The 21,520-nt window shown below is 40.2% G+C and overlaps 1 protein-coding gene across 2 annotated transcripts; it reads left to right on the top strand.

Annotated features, from left to right (window-relative positions):
* Positions 1-66: 66 nt before the first annotated feature.
* On the top strand, positions 67-20,643 carry CASP8AP2 (caspase 8 associated protein 2). 2 transcript variants are annotated; one of them, XM_065632477.1, is made up of 10 exons: positions 67-378; positions 1,941-2,016; positions 2,799-2,879; positions 5,094-5,194; positions 6,396-6,470; positions 7,626-7,741; positions 8,263-10,778; positions 13,259-16,220; positions 18,187-18,286; positions 19,618-20,643. In XM_065632477.1, exons 2-10 carry the CDS (start codon positions 1,968-1,970, stop codon positions 19,672-19,674), a joined length of 6,057 nt encoding a protein of 2,018 aa, XP_065488549.1. In that variant the 5' UTR covers positions 67-378; positions 1,941-1,967; the 3' UTR covers positions 19,675-20,643. The 2 variants fall into 2 exon arrangements, with proteins under 2 accessions (XP_065488549.1, XP_065488548.1); XM_065632476.1 differs by lacking the exon at positions 67-378 and adding an exon at positions 783-909.
* The last annotated feature ends 877 nt before the right edge of the window (positions 20,644-21,520 follow it).

A 21,520-nucleotide genomic window follows, 5' to 3' on the forward strand; every position in this document is an offset into this window, starting at 1 on the left:
CGAGCGCCTATTGCATGCCGGGAGTTGTAGTCTCTCTGAAGGCCCAGCCAATGGCCGCAAGCCAGGGTGGCCGCCCTGGAGCCCTTTACATGTAAGTCTGGGCTCAGCCACAGCCCTGACCGGGCGGGCGCGGGCGGTGACTAACCCGAGCAGGCGGCTCAGGCTCGGGAGGAAGAAGACTGGCATGGCGTTAGCATTTCCACATCACCCTCTCCAGCTCACGGTGCCCGAGCCCACATCTGACGCTGCTTCCAGAGGGGTCTGACCGCGGGCCCGCTGGCAGCAGGAGCCGGACTTCAGCCTCGGGCCTCCCGTCGGAGCTGCCTCACGTCCGGCCACTGCAGCAGCGCACGGCCCTCCGCACGCAACTGATGCCAGGTGAGTGTGTGTGCCACTCCTGCGGCCGTGCCGCTCCACACGGCCCAGGCAGCCTCCTGCGGCCGCTCCTCCCCCGTTTCCACTCGCCGCAGCCTTTACCGGAGGGCACGGCGGCCGCAGCACCGGGCTGGGTGACCAGCCACCTGCGGGCCGGAGCCCACGCCCGCCAGGCAGACGAAGGCGGGAGCGGCCCCGCTCGTCCCGCCCCGCGCTCCGGGGGCAGCGCCCCGCTTCCCGCGCTTGGGCCCAGCAGCTCGGGCTGGAGCCGGGACCGGGCCGGGGGCGCGCGGCCGGGAAGGGGCGGGGCGATGGCGGGTGGGGGCGGAGTGCGGCCGCCTCGCGCTCCTGGCTTTGGCGCCAACTGCTCCAGGCCGGGGGCGGGTTTTGCCGAGGCCGCGGCCCGGGACGTGCTGTGCGTCTGCGGCTGTTGGCTGCCGCGGCCCAGAGTCCCGCCGCCTCGGAGCCCGGCCTTGCGGGATCGGAGGCGTGTCGCGGGCCGGGGGCTGCGGGCCGCGGCGCGGCGGCCGACCGGTAGGTGAGGGCCGTGTCGGCCGGCCGAGTCGGGCCTTCCTCCTCCCGCGTCTGCCGTCCCTTCCCCTCCCTCGACCGCGGGGAGTGCTCAGCGCCGCCTCGCCCCGCGCCGGTGCCTCTCCCCCTCCCCTCTTCCACCCCGCCGCCCGGTTCGGTTCGTCCCGGCCTGGCGCGGCCTTGCCCACCGCGGGCTCTCCCGCCGCCTGCCGGCCCCTCCGGCGGTTGCGGGGCACGGGTGCCACCCGTGCGGGGGCTGCTGGGGGGCCGGGCCGCGACCGGCGCCTCTCCCGCCCTGATCCCCGAGAGGTCCCGGGCGTTTCCGCCGTGACAGGAATTGGGGCGACGGGAGCCCCTTCCCGCCCGTGCAGGGGAGTGAGGCCTGGGGAGCAGGGTAGGGCCGCTGCCGCTCAGCTCTGGCCAGTGCCGCTGCTTGCCCCGGCACCCCGGCTTCTTCCCGGGCTCCGGTCCGTGCAGCGGGTGCCTTGGCTGCTGCTCCCGCTTCAGGGGTGCTTGTGTGTCCGAGCTACAAGCGTGGGCACTTGTAAAGTCATCCTGCAATAGCTGCTGTGGTGGGTACTGCATGTCCTGTAGCTGAGCACCGGCACATACCTTGGGGGGCGAATGTTTATTGTCTGCTACTGCTCATTATTGGTTTGGTTGGTGGTGTCAGGCAGGGAAAAGTTGCTCTTAAATGGCCAGCAGAGAAGAAATTAGAATTATCAAATCATACTATTTTAACTGGTTAAGATACACATTTATATATAAGGCAGCCTGTTCACCTGATACATGTGAATAAAAGGTACATCTGAAGATGATCTTCAGAATGCTTATTTATGGGACAGATAACTTCTTAATTTCTTGATAGAGCTCATTTGTTATCTTGATGTAAGAGTTTCTGGTGTTGGATTTTGTTGAATAGCAAGGCCCACAGGTAGCTCGGGTGTAACTGACTTATTTCGATATGCTTCTGTTTCATGATGTTGTTCTGAAAACATCGATTAATCTGTTGTCTTCTGGTATTTTACTCATAGATGGGGAAGCCATAGGGAGTTTGTATCATGGCAACAGACGAGGATGGACTGGGACTGTTTGATGTCCGCTATGGTGGTAAGATGTGTTAGATTACTTTCTGTTTTGCAGTGAAATAACACAAGCAGTCTTATGAAAATAAATACTTAAAAATAAATACTTAGAAAGCAAAATGGAAACAATTAAGGTTGGAACAAATACTGATGAGCTTCGACTGTAATTAAACGGCTGTAGCACAATGTCATTGTAAGCCATATACCATTAGTAAGTTTAGATTTTTAAAACCATAATGCTGTACTTCGGATTTCTGATATGTTTTGAGAGGATGCCTGGAACTGATCTCTCCCCTGTGTTTTGAGGTGTATAACCTTTGCTGTATCTCTGAAGCGTGTATTCAGATGGTTAGGAGGATTGTTCCTTTGTTTGCTGTTTGTAAGAGCAAATGCACTATCATCTGGTATAGTACAAGCAATCAAAGTACTCTAACATTACTTCCAGCTCCACAGTTTGCTTGATCTGATGCATATTTGTGAGATTCCCAGCCTCAGAAGGACTGTGGATATTGATATTTTTCTTCATAGTAATATTTGTTGCAGAACTGGAGAAGTTCACATAGAGGAGATCAGAGTGATGAGGGGCATTGGAAAAAGACATGAAGAGAGACTGAGGAGATTTAGATTAAAATACTTCTACAGAACCCATTAGTGTGTGAATAGATGGCAATACTGTTTTTTACTAGTCTGTGCTGCTACTTTTACTACTCTCTAATGGTCTAGGATCACAGCTACACTTCTTACTTTATGGAAAAGTTAGAGGCTGGAGCTTACTAAATGTTTACTTTGGCTTTTTTTTTTCTTTAGCTGAAGCTTCCCCCTTCAAGGAAGGTGATGAGAGCTCAGTGGATATTTATGATGGGTTGGACAATGGTTTGACAGTTCCTGGTAGGTTGATTGTGTCTTGCTGCTTGGCTTGGAACATTATAGAGTCTCTGTGCTTCTTAGGCTGGTTTCAAATAAAACAGTTAGATTTAAGTTTATGGTTACCTGGTAGAATATATGCTTCAGTGAGCTACTTGTTTAAATTCAAGACATGTATGTTACACTCTGTATAAATATAGCAGGCAATTCTTAAATCTATTAGCTGAATGATTACAGGATAGTTTTCTTGTGAAGCTGGCTATTTTAAGAGACTTAGGCATATAAAGGGGCGCAGAGAAACCTTAGCTATTTGTGCCTTGATATAGGACATTTTAGCTTGGAAAAAGCACCTTTATTTTGTGATTTTTAAATTGCTTCAGGAGCAGAACCAACAGTCAGTGATCACTAAATCCCCAGTGGGATCTCCAAAACATACTTTGTTACTTTCTCAATAATTTCACATGCTAATTTAAATTAATTTTCTCTTTTAACTTCTTTGGAGGTAAGAAAGAAAATGTCCCAGCACATGTTCTTTTTTAGGAGTCTTAGTGTACTGTTTAATGAAATACTCTTCCTAGTATTGAAACAAGTGTTTCTCTGTAAAGGCCACTGAATTTATATGGAAGTACTGTACTATACCCTACAGACTTAAACCATCTATACATCTTTTCTCACTTTCTATTTTGTATTTGTTACAGCATGTAAGAGTATTTTCTAAGTCTATATTTCACATACTGAAATACATTGTTTAGTAAACATGAAAGATGCAAGGAGGAATAACTTAAAGCAATGCAAACATTTTGTATAGTTGTGGTTTAACCCCAGCCGGCAACTAAGCAGCACACAGCTGCTTGCTTGCTTCCTGCCCCCAGCAGAATGGGGGAGAGAATCAAAAGAGTAAAACTGAGAAAACTCTTGAGTTGAGATAAAGACAGTTTCACAGGTAAAGCAAAAGCTGTGCACGCAAACAAAGTAGAACAAGGGATTAATTCACTGCTTTCTATGGGCAGGTGGCTCTAGGAATGCAGGGCTCCATCATGCATGACCATTACTTGGGAAGACAAACACCATCACTCCGAACATCCCCCCCTCTTCCTCCTCCTTCCCCCAAAGTATGTGCTGAGCATGACATGATATGGCATGGAATATCCCTATGGCCAGTTGGGGTCAGCTGTTCTGGCTGTATCCCCTCCTAACTTTTTGTTCACCTGCAACCTATGCACTGGTGGGGTGGAGTGAGGAGCAGAAAAGGCCTTGACTCTGTGTAGGCACTGCTCGGCAGTAACTAAAGCATCCCTGTGTTATCAACACTGTTTTCAGCACAAATACAAAGCATAGCCCCATGCTAGGTGCTCTGAAGATAATTAACTCTATCCTGGCACAATTTCTGAGGGATTTTTTTTTTCTTAAATTTGAAAAGAAGATTGGTGAGATTTTTGCTCTATATGGATAAGATGTTATTTGCATGTTGTCTTGCATCAGATTAATAATACTCTTAGCATTATGGTATTGTCCGAAGGATTGAAGCACAGCTTTCATAGCTAACTTCATGTATTTGTCTGCAAATGAATCTGTATTTCAGAGGTGTCATAAGTCAGGTCCTGTCAGTAATGTGTATTTAGTTAACAGAAGAATTGGGATGTTTGTGTGTTGGGCTGGTTTTTGTTTTATGTTTTTTTGTTTTCATTTCTTTGGAACTAAAGCTAGGGAGTTTGTTTGTAAGGGAAAATAAAGCAGCAAAGAACATTTATTCAACACAAGAAGCATGCTATTCAACCCCATACCGACTCTACAGTAACTCCATTTCATTCTCATCAACAGATCTGTGTTTGTAGATGTGTAGGTCATTGGCGTTTAAGTATTCTCTTTTTTTTTTTCTTTTTTTTAAACTGCAATGCTAAGGTGTAGCCTTTCTCGCTTTGTAAATTAGGTAGATTTACAGTGAGTTAGCTCTCCTTTGACTTAAAACAACTTATTAGACAGTCATAAAATGCACTCATCTTTGTTAAGCGTCCTGTATATCTCTCACTTTTTCTAACACGATGTTTTCAGTTGAACTTCAGTGTTACCCTTTATGTCAATGTAAATCGGATCAAGTATTTCTGATAAAACTAACATAAATGTTAACGTTCAGGATAGGAATTTCTCCAGATAAGGTAATGTGTTTTCCTCAGTGACACAAAGCAACCTGGCTAGAAAAATACGTTTTTCTTTAAGTAGTTGATTTTCTTTCTACAGACAATTCTGCTCCAAATTCTACACCAGCTGGAAACAACTTAAATTTGTTTGACGAGATATTAATTGAAGAAGGGACTGCAAAAGAAGCATCCTACAATGAGGTGTGTCTTAATGTGATAAAAATAATTCTGGTGTTCTGGAGTTTTTTTGTTTTCTTGTGTAAAGTGTAAAAAATGTTGTCAATATGCTTGCATCATTGGAAAAATAGGGAAAATTTTTAAATAAGTAAAAACAAGGGTGTACTAATAAACTGTTATGTCAGCGAGGTTATCGGACTAAGTGAATCTGTCAGTCTGTGATGTGGTCCGTTCCCATTTAACATCTTTGGCGTGCGGTTTGTGTATCAACTGCATTATGGGAAAATGTTACCATGATTTCCTTCTAGTTAAATATCTGTTCAGACCTCTGATACAAAGCTAGTCTTGACATTTTTCCCGACAAATTTTACCAGACTAAAGCAGATAGGTCATGGATTAATCTTCCGTGTCATTAAATTTTGTCCTTGACACTGAAGACAGCCATGCAGTAGGTAATTGCTTCTAGCAAATCAGCGGAACACTTACTCAGGTAGCATCACCTATCCTGGTCCATACGACACATCTTAACTAACTTGAGCTTTGGAGTAAAAGGGACAACATTCACAGATATAATGCACTATAGAAGATGCTAGAGCAAAACCTCCAGGAGTCTACCAAGTGGCGAAAATGTCAATTTGAAAGCAGTTGACTTTTAAGTATGACAATAAGGAAGTTGTCCATTCTTCTGTGGAAGTTTCGTTGCCATCTACTTTTAAAGAAGGGCTCATGGCAAATATACTTATTTAATTTTGTGATCTCAACAGGAGCATGTCCTTTGCAGTCTATTTTTGCAGTCCAGGTTTGTTCGTAGTAACTTTTTGTCGTGGTGGTTTTTCCCTTATCTGTTCTGTATTGTATAAAATCTGATCAACAGGTCCCCATCTGTAGGACTCTTGAGAACTGCTCATCAATAATTGTGTCTTTAATTTCACAATAATATGGCTTCTTTTACTCTCTAGCCTATTACTGTTGAGCAAGCACAAATAGATTTCCTATTATCTAAGTGTTTGTGATGTTTTAGAGGCTGGTATACCTGTTGGAGCATATTGAAGCTTTTTGTTTTAATATGGCTTTAATATGTTACTTTTGGAAAAAAAACAAAAAAACAAAAAACAAACAGCTTTGTAATATGCATTACTGTGTGAACTAACTACAAATCTAGAGGAGTAACTTTTGTGTGTAATTAAGTCCACTTCTGTATTGCGAATTCTTCTCTCTTTGACAGTTGCAGACAGAATACGGAAAATGTCAGCAGCAAATTAAAGAGTTGATGAAGAAATTTAAGGAAATACAGGCACAGGTAATGTAGTTCAAAGGACAACATTGTCAAGATTTATGTAAAGCAAACCGAATATTTATTTGAGAGAGAGAGTGAATTTCACATGCTTTCCAGAATTGATCTCTTGTGCAGATGATTTGTAAAGCACCTCCGTAGGTGCTGGGAGCTTGTTCTGCCTCAGGTAGTTGCCAGGACAGCCTACTGACAAAATCAGTAGGTAAATTCACTTGTTTCACAATGCTGCATGCAGTAAGACTTCAGTTGCTTAAAAGCTGTCTTCTGTCTCCTTAATTAGCAAATAAGCATATCAATAGTTACCAGAAAGTTATCCAGTTCACTTGTTTAAAAAATAGGGGGTTTAATGTCATTAGAACTGGAAGAGGATGTCTGCATTGTTTTGAGCATAGTGCCATTTTGATAAGGCTGAACCACACTTCAGCTTGGACTAGTATCCCCATGCTGTGCTATTCTATATGGTTAGACTATCTTGGGCAATTCTGCAATAGGCTCCACTGTGTTTTACAGATAAGTCCCTATTGCTTTGCAATAGTAAACAACTTCTGCCTTGTGACATTGCTGCATTGTTTTCTGCAAAAGTTGTCTGCCTTTCTGAGCCGGTTTTGCTCAGCACAATTGTTAAGAGAAAGGGCTAACTCTAGGATTGACAGATAAGGTTCTACAGCATCATATCTAGAGATGTTAGAATGATAGAGCACGCAAAGTTGGTTTTAATACCTTGAAAGAAGTACAATTGCCTTCTTAAAGTGCTTAAAAGCTATATTTCTGATTTGATGCAGTGACCAGAGAAAGCAATAGATTGAGTAAAAGAATGAAGCAAAGGCATGGATTATAATTTTTTAGCTCTATAGTTACTTGGTTTATGGCGTATTTCATTTTCAATAAACTGTGTGCTTAAAACCTCTTAACTACCAGGAACACAAGCAGGAGCATAAATGTGAGTGATGTTTAAAAGGGGGGGAAAAAAAAAGCTAATTGGATCTCAGTAATTCTGACTTAATTCTGGCTTCTCTGAAACAGTTTCTATATGTTCTACAGTTTGCAGATGGTGGGACTTTTTCTAATGGTTGTCTTGCACGGTTATTGTTACACGTTTGGATGTTTTAATTCTCGTTTTTTCTCTCTTGCTCTCTTTTTTTTGGTATATATTTAAAACAGAATGTCATTCTACAAAATGAAAACCAAGCTCTCAAAAAGAATATTTCAGCACTTATCAAAACAGCAAGAGTGGAAATTAACCGTAAAGATGAAGAAATCAGTAATCTCCATCAAAGGTACAACTGGATAGTGAAACTGAAAACATGTGTTTTATCTGATCATGTTTATATACTTGTAAGAAACTTTTGTGGGTATTTTAAGTAATACCTATTCTTTTGTTTGCAGTTTACCAAATAGTAAACTATTGAGTTGCTTTTTTTTAAAATTTTTTTTTTTTAATCACTAATGCTGTAAAGAGCAACTTTTTTCCTAAGGGGAGGCTCTTTTTATTGATAGACAATGAAATGCTAATTTGAATTACTGAATTTGTTAATTAGACCCAAAACAGTGTTTTCCCACAGCTCTTGTTTTTTCTTTAGATAACATTAATTTCTAAAATGCGCATATAAATTATATTCTTATGCTGTGTGCTAGTGGAAATTATTAAACTTCTATTTTTATCCCATTTTTTTTTCAACTTGAAGCTGCAAGAAAGCATGATCAATTTTTAGAGAAGCGTGGATTCATCGCAATTAGGCTTTTGTTATTTTGAAATAATTTTTAAAATAATGTAGCGCTTTTTTCTTTTTATAAACAGGCTATCGGAATTTCCCAATCATCGAAGTAATTTCACCAGAACGTACCTTCCAGGATCAACTAATGGAAGGTGCTCTGAGACGTGTAAAATGAAAGATTCCAAATTCAGACCTTCTGATTTAGGTGACAGTATAAAGATGGAGCACAGAATGAAAAATGACTGTTCAAAAGATACATACCACAATTACTCATCTCATAATATGGACAGTGGGAAGTCTAGCTCTGAAAAAAGAAGTACTTCGTGTTTACTGAGACACCCTCCCGAAGAGCCCTGCAGCGATGGAACTCATGCGTGTCTACCAAACTATGACCATAGTTCCAACAAGGACAACAGAAAGGAAAGAAAAGAAATTAAAAGTGATGAACAGTACAGCAGGGGAAATGTCAACAAATACAGGAGAGAAGTACATCAGAGCACGGGAAACGATGACAGTGAAGAGGGGAATTCGGATCCTCAGCAAAAGCTGAAAACCCTTTCGGAGAAGGCTAGTAAAAATGAGTTGCAACAAAAAAATCAGAGCGTAAAACTCAAATGCAGTCCAAGTGCAGAAAGAAGACTAGAAAGGGGCACTTCTTCCTGGGAGAAACAAGCTACTGGTAAAGACAGATTGCAAACAAGAGGTGAATTGCGTGCTGATGAGAGGTCACAAAATGGATTTAAAAAAGACATTAAAACACATGATAAAGATGAAAAAATTGCTGGCCAAAAAAATAAACCAAACGAAAAGCTACAAGAGCAACCAAGGAAATCTGGTAGAGGGAGTAGTCCGCACTCAAAGAATGAACACTCAAAGAGTCTTCATGAATCACGTAAAAATCGCCTGGAAGAGTCTAGAAAAGGAAAAGACATGGACTACAAGAGAGACAGGGGAACAAATGATCATGCTTCTCAAGAAGGAAAGACTTCACCTTCTGATTCCAACAGCAGAGAGCATAAATACGCACGCTTGAAGGAAAATAGTAGATACGAATGGGAAACAGCACATTCCAAATCGGAAAGACATAGAACTGAAGAAAAAAGGAAAAGAGAAAGAGAGAATCAGGATGAAAATAGACATTTTAGAAATGAAAAAAAAGTTGCGAAAGACATTTCTCACCAGTCTGCAAAAGAATCCAAGAAAGGTACAGATGTTACAAAAAGTCAGAGAAACAAGTCCTATAAGCTAGAAGAAACATCCAGAGTAGCAGATAACTTAAAAGACTGTAAAGTTCCCAAAACTAAAGATGATCACACTGGGACAAAAAGCAAAGACTTAAAACTTAGCTTTATGGAAAAGCTAAATTTAACTCTTTCTCCTGCTAAGAAACAATGTCGATCTCCACCGGATGGACTTAAAACACCTTCCAGAAAGGCCACTGATGAGGGAAGTGCAGAGCTGACGCTGCAGGCAGAGCTGTTTAGTCCTGCCCACCCTGTTAACTGTGGTCCCACAGAGCAAACTAATTCCACACTACAAGTTCTGGACAGTGCAGCTCAAAGCGACCTGGAACCAGCACTGCCTGTTTCTGTCAGTTCTGAAAATGAAGCCTTGGAAGCAGCAGCAACAGCAGATCCAGCACAGTCTGAAGTGTTGCCAGCAGTGGCAACTGATGAACTGAGCTCAGAAACCTTACCAGAAGCAGAACTGGGTCAGGTAGAGCCCCAAGCCTTGCCAGGAGCAGCAGAGGTGCTGGTTCCTGATGAGATGCAGGCTGACGCGCCCTCAGAAGCAGCAGAGGCTTGTGATCTGGTGGAATCAGAAGCCTCAGCAGCAGCAGTGACAGATCTGAATCATCCTGAATCTGTTTTGCCCCTGGAGGTGGCAGGGAGTGCGGCAGAGTGTGAAAACTTGCCTGTGACAGAGGGCGTGATGCAGGATGATAATGCAGCAGCAGCAGAAGCGGCACAATCTGAACCTGCTGGTGAAAGTATGGAAGCCCTTCCTGAGTCAGCAGCAGAGAAGAAGGAGGAAGATCAGATGTGGCGAGCTGCTGACGTAGAAAGCTCAGCAGACCAATGTGGCTCTCAAAGCCTTGTTGTAGATGACTCAGAAGCCAAAAGTTCTGGTGACCTGAACTCCTGTGATGTCGCGGATGATATTTGTGAAACAAAACCAGACTCTTTAATGGAAGTAGCGAAGGATGATGATCGCTTGGCTGCAGAAAATCTTGAGTGTCCCACTGAGGAAAAGAGTATATGTGAAATAAACATGAGTGCATCTGAGTCACTTGACAGAACTATGTTAACTGATAAGGATGAACCATTAGTTGACCAGAATGCCTGTGATCTGGAGCCAGACCTAACTGAAATCAGTACTGCAGCATCTTCTCTTAGTGCTGAGATGTATCCTGGAACTAAGGACAGAGAAAGTAACCCTGTTCCTGTTGATGATGACAGCTCAATACTGAGCATCGATCTCAATCACCTGAGGTATATTCCGAAGGCGATCAGTCCACTGAACAGTCCGATGCGCCCTTTGGCTAAAGCACTTAAGATGGAAAGTCCCTGCAAAGGTCTTGTGAAAAGTTATAACAAAGGTATTTGTATATGTATATTCTAATTTCTTTTCTACGTAAAGGCTTAGAAGACCCATTAATGGAAAGCAGAAATGACTTCTTATAACCACTTTCTCAAAAATATAAGTTCTTCCTTCTTAAGCTGTGTAAGTCTCAGTTGTCTTTTTTGTTTGTAGTGGAACCATTTAACAGTGCAGCCAAGATTATAGCCATTTGAACAGTAGTGCTATAAAAATTGGAGTTGGTCACTACTGACAGATGAGTGGTTGAAATAGGAGTTATGTACTAAATTCTAAAAAAAATGCATATAAGTTTCTTAATTGCAGTCACTTCTGAGTAGATCTCCTTAGGTTTTTCTCTGAAATTGTAGAGGCAAAAGTTACTTAGGATTGTATTATTTCAAGTATTTATGTGTGAGAAAGCTGGAGAGAGTACGTGAGACTTAATTTCTAGGAATGTCAGCTGAGAGCAGCCTGTGCTCTCCATCTGAATCAGTTTCAACTGTGAGTTTGTATATATATTTTATAATTGTGAGTCAGTCGGTGAGGAAAAAAAATAGAACAAATAGAACATTAGGATTTAGCATTGATTAATAGCTACCTCCTAAATACGATGTCAGGGAGATAAAATATGATGACAGCACCCACAGGAAGAGAAAATGAGTGACCCAAAGTTTAAATCTTTAACTTGTGCAAGTTTAACTCTTCCTATGATGTCCTGCTGCAACTAATAAAAAGTTTTCTTGGAAGTTTAGAGTTGCTACTAGAAGAGGAATGGTAGAATGGCATTTAAATCCTTTTTCTTGTGTTTCGGAGCATGATCCTTATGTCTTTTCACAAATCTTAGTCTGGAATTCTGTCTCTTGTGCTTGAGACAGCTACTCTTTTTAACTGTGAATTCCTTTAGCAGTTTATATTTCATTCCTGCAGTAGTTTATATTCTTTGAAATATCTGTGGGGCCACGAGAGCTTTGGGATCAGAACAGATGAACATCAAAGTATTTTTCTGATTTTTATAGTGTTTCCCTGAGTTACTTATGAGAGGAATCCATCCTGTCCAGAACTTGCTGCTAAATTACAAAGCAGTGATTTTCAGCTCTGAAGTTACATGACTCATTGTCTGTGTGGTCTGACTGATGATATGTGTGTCAAATGTTTTGAATCTGTTAAACTGACAGGAGGCTGTGGTTTCTCTTCGCCTTGAAATTCAGTGCTCGCCTTTCTATTTTTTTTACAGGACAGGGATACATATATTAATGCTATATTTTGACCACTTCCATTTTATCATAAAACTGCAATGGAGGCAGGGATGGAATATGTTTTTGCTCCAGTAGAATCCTGTAGAATTTTGCTCCTGTGCAAAGTAAACATTTTCAAATGTTGTTTTAACGTGTTAATCACACGTTCATTTTTTATGGAGATCAGTTTAGATATGAACTTTTATGAGAGTAAATGTTTTTAGTGGTCATTAAGCAGTCTAATCTATGTGTGATTGAACATATGAGTGTTTTATTGACTAGAGCACCCAGCAAGCGTAAAATCTCGTTAATCAATACACATGCACTTCAGTGGAATTTTTATACAACAGAAATGAGCTTGCCTTTTCATCTTTTATGACATGCTGCTTTGTAGCTAACTGTAGTTGGTTATTTTTCTTAACAAAACAGCATTTGGTCTGAATTTTAAATAATGATTAAATATGTATTTAATGATATCTCAAAAATATAAAACATTTAATCAATTTATTTGTGAGACAGAGTAAAGCATGCTACCTTCAGCAGAGCTTTAGCCTTCCTCTCACATATCTCATTTCTCATTTCTGTCATTCAGGAACCTGAACTGGAGGCTTTCTCCAAAATTTCTAAGGAAAAAGCTTTCTATGCTGTTGTGCTTAGTTACAGTGCTGGTAATCTTCAATGCATCAAAAACTGGGATAGAAGTTTTACCATATGCGTGGTGCCTAGTATTCTTTTTTGTTTAGTAAGTCAATTTATTGAAAGACTCAAATAACATTTTATCTGGAAAAGACAGTTGAATGAAAACATTAATAGGTCATTTGTTTTTACTTTGTTTTTGTTATGAAAATGTTAAAAGCCACCTATTGTATGTAAATATTAGTCCATAATGATGTTAGAGTTAAAATTTCGCTTGTGCAGCATTCAGAAAACTTCTTGAAGTAAATGGAGAGAAGTTCAAAACTGATGGAAACTGCTAGATTTTTCTGTTTCCAAATGATGTATTTGTGAGACAGATCACATGTTTTTGGTGAAATGTTAAGGTCTTACTTGCCCTTTGAAGCTCAGAAAAATCCCTTCAACTAGCAGCTGCTGGAGCAAACCACCCAAACTTGTTATAGGTCAAACTTCCTGAGTTTTCATGGCAGTTTCAAACAAACAATTCTAAACTATCACTTTACAGAAGAGAATCTTCCAGGTTTTTCTGAAAGTGTCTGTTTATAATTATATTCTTTATAGTGATTAGCAAACTGTTTTCTTTTTATAGATGTAATTCCTGAAAGTACGGTTGTTGTCTGTCCCTCGAAGAACTTGTCAAAGGAGGTAAACAAAGAAAATCAAAAGCCAGTTAGCATGTCTGATGAACACTTAGAGATGGAGTCCCAGCTGAGCATCTCTTCAGATGAAATAGAGGAAGGAGAAATCATAAGTAGTGATGAAGATGAAGAAAAACTTAAACCAGAAAGATGCTCTGAAAATACAAAGAATTCAAGACCAAAAGCTTCTCCTGAGACACGAAATTTGACCAGCAGTCCGCAGAATCAAAAGAGCAAAACTGTGCGTTGCAGTGAAGATAATGGAAAATTTGTTTCTGTCAAAGTAAGTACGAAGAAGAACAGAGAGAGGCATAAAAATCAGACTTGCAGGTCTTCGAAGGATATGAAGAAAAATAAAACTGTGAGCCTTGCTTCTCTTGAAAAAATCGTTCACGTTATTGTTGAACCTTCAAATATACAAGAAATCATGCAGATGCTCAGAGCTGTACGAAAACAGATGAGGAAAAATTATATGAAGTTCAAGGTACACTTCCCAATTCAGCATTTTCACAGAATTATAGAATCTGGTATCATAAATTTTACATCATTAATAAAATACTTGAACTTTTCCAAGATGTCTACGTTAGGTGAGAAATTAAAATTGAGTATCTGTGATATTATAGAGTCCAAACTTAAGCAAGTTAAAAAGAATGCAATAGTCGACCGTCTTTTTGAACAACAAGTATCAGATATGAAAAAACAGTTATGGAAATTTGTAGATGAACAGCTTGATTATGTATTTGAAAAGATAAGGAGAATTATAATAAAACTATGTGATGTAGTAAATGTGGGAAATGAGAGTGAGGAGGGGAAGTTTGAAAGAGCAGGAAAGCAAAAGCACAAGATCAATTATAAAAATGACGTGCAAAGATCTAGAAAAAAGTCTCTGAAGGACAGATCTCAAAAGCCTGAAGAATATATCCTTTCGAAGCAAATTGTGGATTATCAACGACCTAAGTGTCACCATGAGAAAAGTAAAACAGATGGGCCAAAAACTGCCTTTACAAAATGTCTTAACTCCATTGATAACACGAGGAATTCCCAAACCAAAGTGCACTTCTCTAAAGAGAATAATTTGCAAGGCACTCTCACTCCATTGAAGGGTGGAAAATATGAAAAGGAAGGATTCCAGCTATCCAGAGATGCTAACAAGTCTGATCTTAGTTATGAGCTTCTCACAGAACAGCAAGCATCCAGTCTTACATTTAATCTTGTAAGTGATGCTCAAATGGGTGAAATTTTCAAAAGCTTATTGCAAGGTTCCGATCTCTTGGAAAGAAACGGTGGCAATATCGACAGAAATGAGTGGGAATTCAGGACTCCAGAAAAACAGGTTTTAGACAGTCATAAAGGCAGAGGTAATGCTGCTGGACTACTGCAAGAGATTGCTCCGAAGGAGGCTTCTGTGGACTCTCGACCAGTAGAAGATATTAACTGGCCTGTTGTTTCACCTGAAAGAGCTCCCTCTTTAGAATCTCGGCTTCAGATGTCTGTTGATCCAGATGTACTAGATGAAAGCTGCATGTTTGAGGTTCCAACCAATGCAGCTTCATGCAAAGAAGATGAATGCAATTTACAAAAGAGTAAATCATTTGTTTCTTCTGTCCTCCTTGAAGATTTGGCCGTTTCCTTAACTATTCCGTCACCTTTGAAATCAGATGCTCACCTCAGCTTCCTAAAACCTGAGAATAATTCTAGCTCAACTCCCGAGGGTGTTCTCAGTGCACATTACAGCGAAGATGCTCTTCTTGAAGAGGAGGATGCCACTGAACAAGACATTCATTTGGCTTTAGAATCTGATAACTCCAGCAGTAAGTCAAGTTGTTCTTCATCGTGGACAGGTCGGCCTGTTGCTCCTGGTTTTCAGTGTCGCCCCAGCCTACCAATGCAAGCAGTGATCATGGAGAAATCCAACGATCATTTTATTGTAAAGATCAGGCGTGCGGTGCCGTCTACCTCACCGATATCTGATCAGGTGGCCTTAGTGAAGGAGGCGCGGGCATCCTCAGCCAAGATTGAAAAAGAAGAAACGAGAAGTGGGGAAAAAGAAAGGGACGGTCAGAGTGTCACAGCAGCCACTGTGCAAGAAACTGTCAAACTGGATCTGGTTAAGACAGATCAGTTGCATCATGTCAGCGCTGGACAAGAACAAAATCCTGCCTTACCTCAACCTCTAAAGGAGTTGCATAATGGTATTGGGAAGGAAGAAACTGCTGGATTGCATGGACACTGTAGAAAAACTTCAAACATGGAGAGCCACAACACTGAAAACCTAGATGAAGGCTCTGAGCAATCTCAGACACAGAAATTGAAAGTACCTGCAAACATAAATGAAATAGGTATTAGATCTCAAGCTTCTTTTCCTGCTGTTTGCAGTATAGACTTGTACGTAGACTTAACAGATGATGTCGTTAGTGAAACTTCATGTCATGCAGTGGAATCCACTGCAGATAACAGAACTCAGGAAACTTCTACAGGAAACTCAGAAATCAATGATGAAAAGGAAGAACTAGAAGAGTACTCTGATGCATTTATAGGCTTAACAGAAGAGCTTTCCAGTGAGACTGCAGCAGGTGAATGTAAACTTGAAACAAAAACGACTTCAAATACTGATGTAGGATGCCAGATAAGTACAGGTGATAAAACTAGTAAAAAAAGGAAAAAGGAGGCTGTTGGAGAGAACTCCAACTCAAAAAGGCAACGAAAAGAAACTGAATCAGGAGGTGAAGGGAGCAATGCAAGCAATGCAAAGTCTGAAGAGGTAAATTCAGCACCCGAACACTGTTCCACTAAGAAGAATGAGTTGCAGCAGAAAAAAGACTCTTCTCCCTTGGTTTCATCTGCATCATCACCTAGTCTGTATGCCAAAAACATCATTAAAAAGAAGGGAGAAGTAGTAGTTTCCTGGACGAGGTAATTTCTGATTTGATCTGTTTGGTTGTTTTAGGTTCTTTTAAACCAGGGGTGTCAAACTCATTTTCACCGGGAAAACTCACCTAGTAATAGTTACATTTATACAGGCCTAAAATTGCATTCAACCCTTTGAAGGCAACCGTGAGGCTGATGTGGCCCCCAGTGAAAATGAGTTCGACACCCCTGTTTTAAACCGTGTGATATACTGTGGGAAGGAAAGGATATTTAGCTGATGGCTGAAGTTATTTGGTAGCTCTACATTGTTCTGTAAATAGTGGAGTGGGAGCCTCCTTCTGTTTGTACAGGATGGCTTTATGGAATTGATACCTTCTCTTAAGCACCACTGAAAGGCACCAAAATCTTATTTTATCCTTTTTCTAGAACAGTTGTCCAGAGGAAGCAAATTTAAGAGAGAAACTGATTTCATGTAATCCTGTTAGCAGCCTTTGGAAAAGAACAATTTTTAGTCATTTCTTAGTAGGTTAAGTCACATTTGCCTTAAAGAAGGTGGCTTCCATACGTCGTAACTAATTCCATCACTTACCCAGATCTCCCAAACCAAGAGTACGTTTTGCTTTTGTTCTTAAAGCTTAACCACTGAGGTAACAAGACTGCGCAATATTGCCCTGTCTGTAGTTTTTGTTTCCCCTGCCTGTTTCTTTTCCTGTCCAAAAATTCCAGCCACACTTGGTAGGGCATGAGGTCTTTGATGTTCGTACAAGGCCTGGAAGCGTCGGTGACTGGGTAAAGGAGAGCAGCTAAAGATTTCCCCCACAGAGAGAAGGCATGAGAGCAAACTGTTTTCTGTTTTGGGGTCTACGCTGCTCAATCTGCAGAAATGTACTAGTCAACTGTTCAGCCCATATATTCCAGTTAGTAGGATGTGGGTGACAAATTAGGTGACTGTATGTGAAGATACATGCAGAGTTATTGTGGTGCGTTCTTGTCCTTAAGAAATTATAGTTAGTAGGTTTGCTGCTCTTGCTACAGCTTGATACAATCAATGCTTTTTATAAAGGGGCTCCTAACATTTTTAGGACAGACTTTTTTGAACTATAGTCCAGATATAAAGTAAGTTTCTAGGTAGCATTTTAAAAGAAAACCAACTGCTTCATGGAAAAAAGACGGTGCAAGCTAATACAATTTTTAATGTGCAAACCAATGAGGTAGGAAGAGATTATTACAGTTTTCCTTATGAATCTGACTAGTTTTTCTGTGTTACAGTCTTTGTCAATCTTTGAACTATGCCAAAAAAAAATAGTTCATTTAAATAACTAGTGATTACATTTTTATTTGAAATGGAGGAAATTAAATAGAATTTATTGGAATGTGGCAGGTTTTAACCAAAGATACATAATAGCTACTGTATGGTGACTGTGTTTATATATATTTTACATACACTTAAATTCATTAGTGAGACAAGCAGCAAATCGGTGGCACACCTTAAAGTAGACTCCTGGTCCTTTATTCTCATGTGAACGGTGGATGTGCTTGGCGTACTTTTGTTATATTAAGCCACTTACAGGACTCAAACACCTCTCTGTTTAATCTTTGAACATCAGTGGGCCTTAGGTGAAAGCTGCTGCCTGGCCATGCAACCTGAGGCAAGTCTACCTACAGCTACTGGACCCTGTTGAATTTATGAGTTCTTTTCAATTCAAGTTCAAATGTCTGCTTTAGACACTTAAAACTCTTTTTGATTACTTTGGGTTTGGGCTAACTCTATTGTAGTAATCCTGCCCTTCCTAATAGTGCAGTGTAGTTTCTGCTACCACTTATTTGTACTGACTCTGTTACTCTGTACTGGTGGAGGGGAGGATCCTCCATAAGTTCATCACTGCTGTTTGAACTCATGTTCCATAGTTTGGAAATACTGAGTATTTTATATATGCCTGGATGTATATATTTGTTTGTGTGCATGTACATATATATGTATTAATGTTCTTAAAATACATTTTTGCTATAGAAATGATGACCGAGAAATTTTACTGGAATGTCAGAGAAAAGGGCCATCAAGCAAAACCTTTGTTTCCTTAGCCACTAGACTGAAAAAAAGCCCAAATCAGGTAGGTGCTGTCATTCCTGTATTTGATAACAGCTATGTTGTTACATTTATGATTGCGGTTGGACAAAAACCTTTGGGGGTCTTCTGCCAATTTCGAGTTGTTTTTTCCTGTCTTTTTTGGGGTGTTCTTGAAAAAATAGTCTTAGCTTCTCCCAGTTGTTACTTTTTAAAAATATACATTATAGGGATATTATGGTCCAAGGATTTTTCCGTACCTTGAATCAGTACCTTGAACCTGCTGTGTCAAATCATAAGCTAGGGACAACAGGATTGTTTCTGTTGTTGAATCAGCACTTAGATAAAGAAAGGTAATTTGGAGAGGCCCAAAGCCTTTGCACACATTTAATAAATTAGAAAATTATTAAAATTAGAGGTGGAAGAAAAATATCACGATTTTGCAGGAAGCACATTTTTCATGAAGATTTTTTCTTTCACTTTTTGATTAAGAATCTTCAAAAGGCACAGATGTCAAATTGCTGTAGAATATCTCCAGAGGTTTGCATGTAACTTTGTACTTGTCTTGAATTGCTATCTTAATCTCTATCCTACAAATCTAAAAAGGGAGAAACACCCATTTGACTAAGTTAGGAAATCCTGCATGCTTGGGATTTGGCTTTTAGGATGTTGTATTGTGTGGTTGCAGAGTCTTTGCAGGGTTTAGAGGCTGTTGGGGAGGATGGTTGGATAAAACAGTGTTATCTGTGTGTTTATGCCACTCTTCCCAGTTGGCTATTTGGTGGATATGCTATAGCAATAAGAAACACTAACTTATAATTGGATGAGGTCACTATGTAAGCTGTAGCTATGCTCAACAAAAAGATGTTTGACTCTCATCTACAGACCAGTTTTGTAAAATCCCTAGTAGGCAAATTACTCCATGATGAGCCATAAATACCTCAAGCAACAGTTGTACAAGAGGGTAGAAAACAACCAATAAATTTTGCTTTTTGAGGAGTACAAAATAAGCTTTTGTCCTTACATTTGAATCTTGCAGTTATGCCTGGCAAAATTCAAGTCTAACTGACTTCAAAGCCTTAATTTTTTTTCCTTCCTTGTTGTAAGCATAACTTGCAACAAGGTGTTGAACCAGTAGTCGGCTCTAGCTCTCCATGATTAACCTGGAGGCTATTTCATATGTCAAAAGTATAGGAAGAATTCCTACATCAAATTAACCTGTTAGTGGTGCTCTTAAAACTCTCCTTCTAAAATTTGTTGGAAGCAAATAAAAAACAAAATAGTGGTCTTTAAAAAATGCTGTCAGATCAATCTGTCTTGGTAAGTGTGGAAATCTGGGACTTCAATGATATGTCTTTTTTTTTTGTCCTCCATTAGGTTTCAGAAAGATTCAAGCAGTTAATGAAGCTGTTCAAGAAATCCAAGTGCAAGTAAACTTACCACCAAGTTGCTTCATGGTGACAGGGTTTAGCTGTTACCAGCAATGATGGGCCACAACCACTGCATTCATGTGATGGGATTAGTGGGATGTTTCCAAGTCAGAATACCAAATTGGGTAAATCTGATGCACTGCTAATTATTTACTTCAGTGCTTCCTCTGAAGTGCTTTATCAGAATAACACAGAGGGAACTTTACGAACAAACAGGCTGGGAAAGAACAGGCACGTACAACCAGAGCAGTGTCGTTTCAAAGGAGTGACATCTTCTGTTGGTTAAATGTGTTCTATAAGCAAAGATAAGGGCATGTGGTCAAGTGAAAATGGTGGGTCTTGCTTAACTTGTTGGAAATATTGTGTATAGTGATGTCCAACTATGATTTTAAAAAGTAAGAGTGCTTTGAAATCCACTTGGTAGATAACCCTGGAAAATGACAGGTATGTTATCTTGGTTACCTTGAAACATATTTTAAGAAGTTGGGCCTTTTTCTATTAATGAGGCAGGGCAATGATAGCATTGGTTCCAAAAGCTGCTTACCTGGTAATTGGATTCTGCTGGTGAGGAACAGGTGGTTCTTGCTGCTTTGTCAGTGCTCCTGGTGCGTTTCAAGAAGAGAATCTGGCACTGAGTGTAGGGTTTTTCTTCAACTTTAAGCACATTATCTTAATGGCTCCAGTGTTCAACGGAGATGAGTGAATTTCTCTTTGAGGGCACCCATCTGTCGCCATTGACAATGAAGAAAATCTAAGCCAGTTGTTTAGTCTAGACTCCTAACTTTCCAATTTTTCAAGTCAGATAAAATGAGTCCCAACCTCTGTGAGAGGGTGAAGCCAGTCATTAATGCAGTGAGCAGTTTTTCAGTTTCTTTTAAATTGTGAAATGCTGTAATGAGTGTTCATTTACAAAGAACTGTCCTGTAGTTAGAAACGCTTTGCAGTTCTGACTTAGTATTGAATTTTGAATAGTTGGAGTTTTCTTTTTCCATGAAAAAAGTGTTGAAGTTTTTTTCTTTTTTTTTTTTTTTCAGAAAAGGCTAATGTTTTTTCTGCTCCAAATTACATCTGGGAAAGGTGTAATACTTGATTTAGGTCTTCAACATCATGCACATTCTGTTTTGTTTAAAAAAAAAAAAGACAAGTGATTTTTCTTTTTAAAATTAATTTAGAAAGAGACCTTTACAGTTTTCTAAAATGTGACTTTATACTTACTAAGCAGGAGAAAAACTTTTTCATAAAAACAAGCAGTTTCAAAAGCTTGTCAACTTGGCATGTTTTGACAGCAATTGTATCTATCTTTACAAATTGTTTAGTACGTTAGAAATTCATTATGTTCTATTTTAAAGAACTCCTACGACTGCTTCCAGTTTTACTGGTACATACTAAGTGTGTATGTATATGTATATATACACACACCCCTCATATATTGCTGCTTGATCCCAGATTTCTAAAAAGCTGTTTTGTTTTGTTTTTTCTTGTCACTAAGAAACATTCCTGGAAGTTGCACAGGTTTTGTTATTATGAATTCACTGATGTTTGAGGTTTTATTCTTTGTTGAGGATTGGAATGGCTGTAGTATTTATTGAGTTAGAACAGCTGCTGATTTTACTTCTTTTAATTAAGAGTCCCACCTAAGTGCATTGCCTTTCGACCTGGATTAAATTGGCTTTTTTTCAGAACCCGATGACTGCTTCTTCACTTCTAACATAATGGTTTTTTCTCCCTCTCCAACTAATGGGGCGAACTTCTCAGTCTAAGAAACCATCAGATAATTTGTCAGTGACGTTGCCACTGGCACCTTTGGGGTATCGTAAGCGTGACCTATGGAATGGATTGTCACACTGCCA

Source organism: Caloenas nicobarica, chromosome 3 (genome assembly GCF_036013445.1).
Source record: "Caloenas nicobarica isolate bCalNic1 chromosome 3, bCalNic1.hap1, whole genome shotgun sequence".
Classification (NCBI taxonomy): Eukaryota; Metazoa; Chordata; class Aves; order Columbiformes; family Columbidae; genus Caloenas; species Caloenas nicobarica.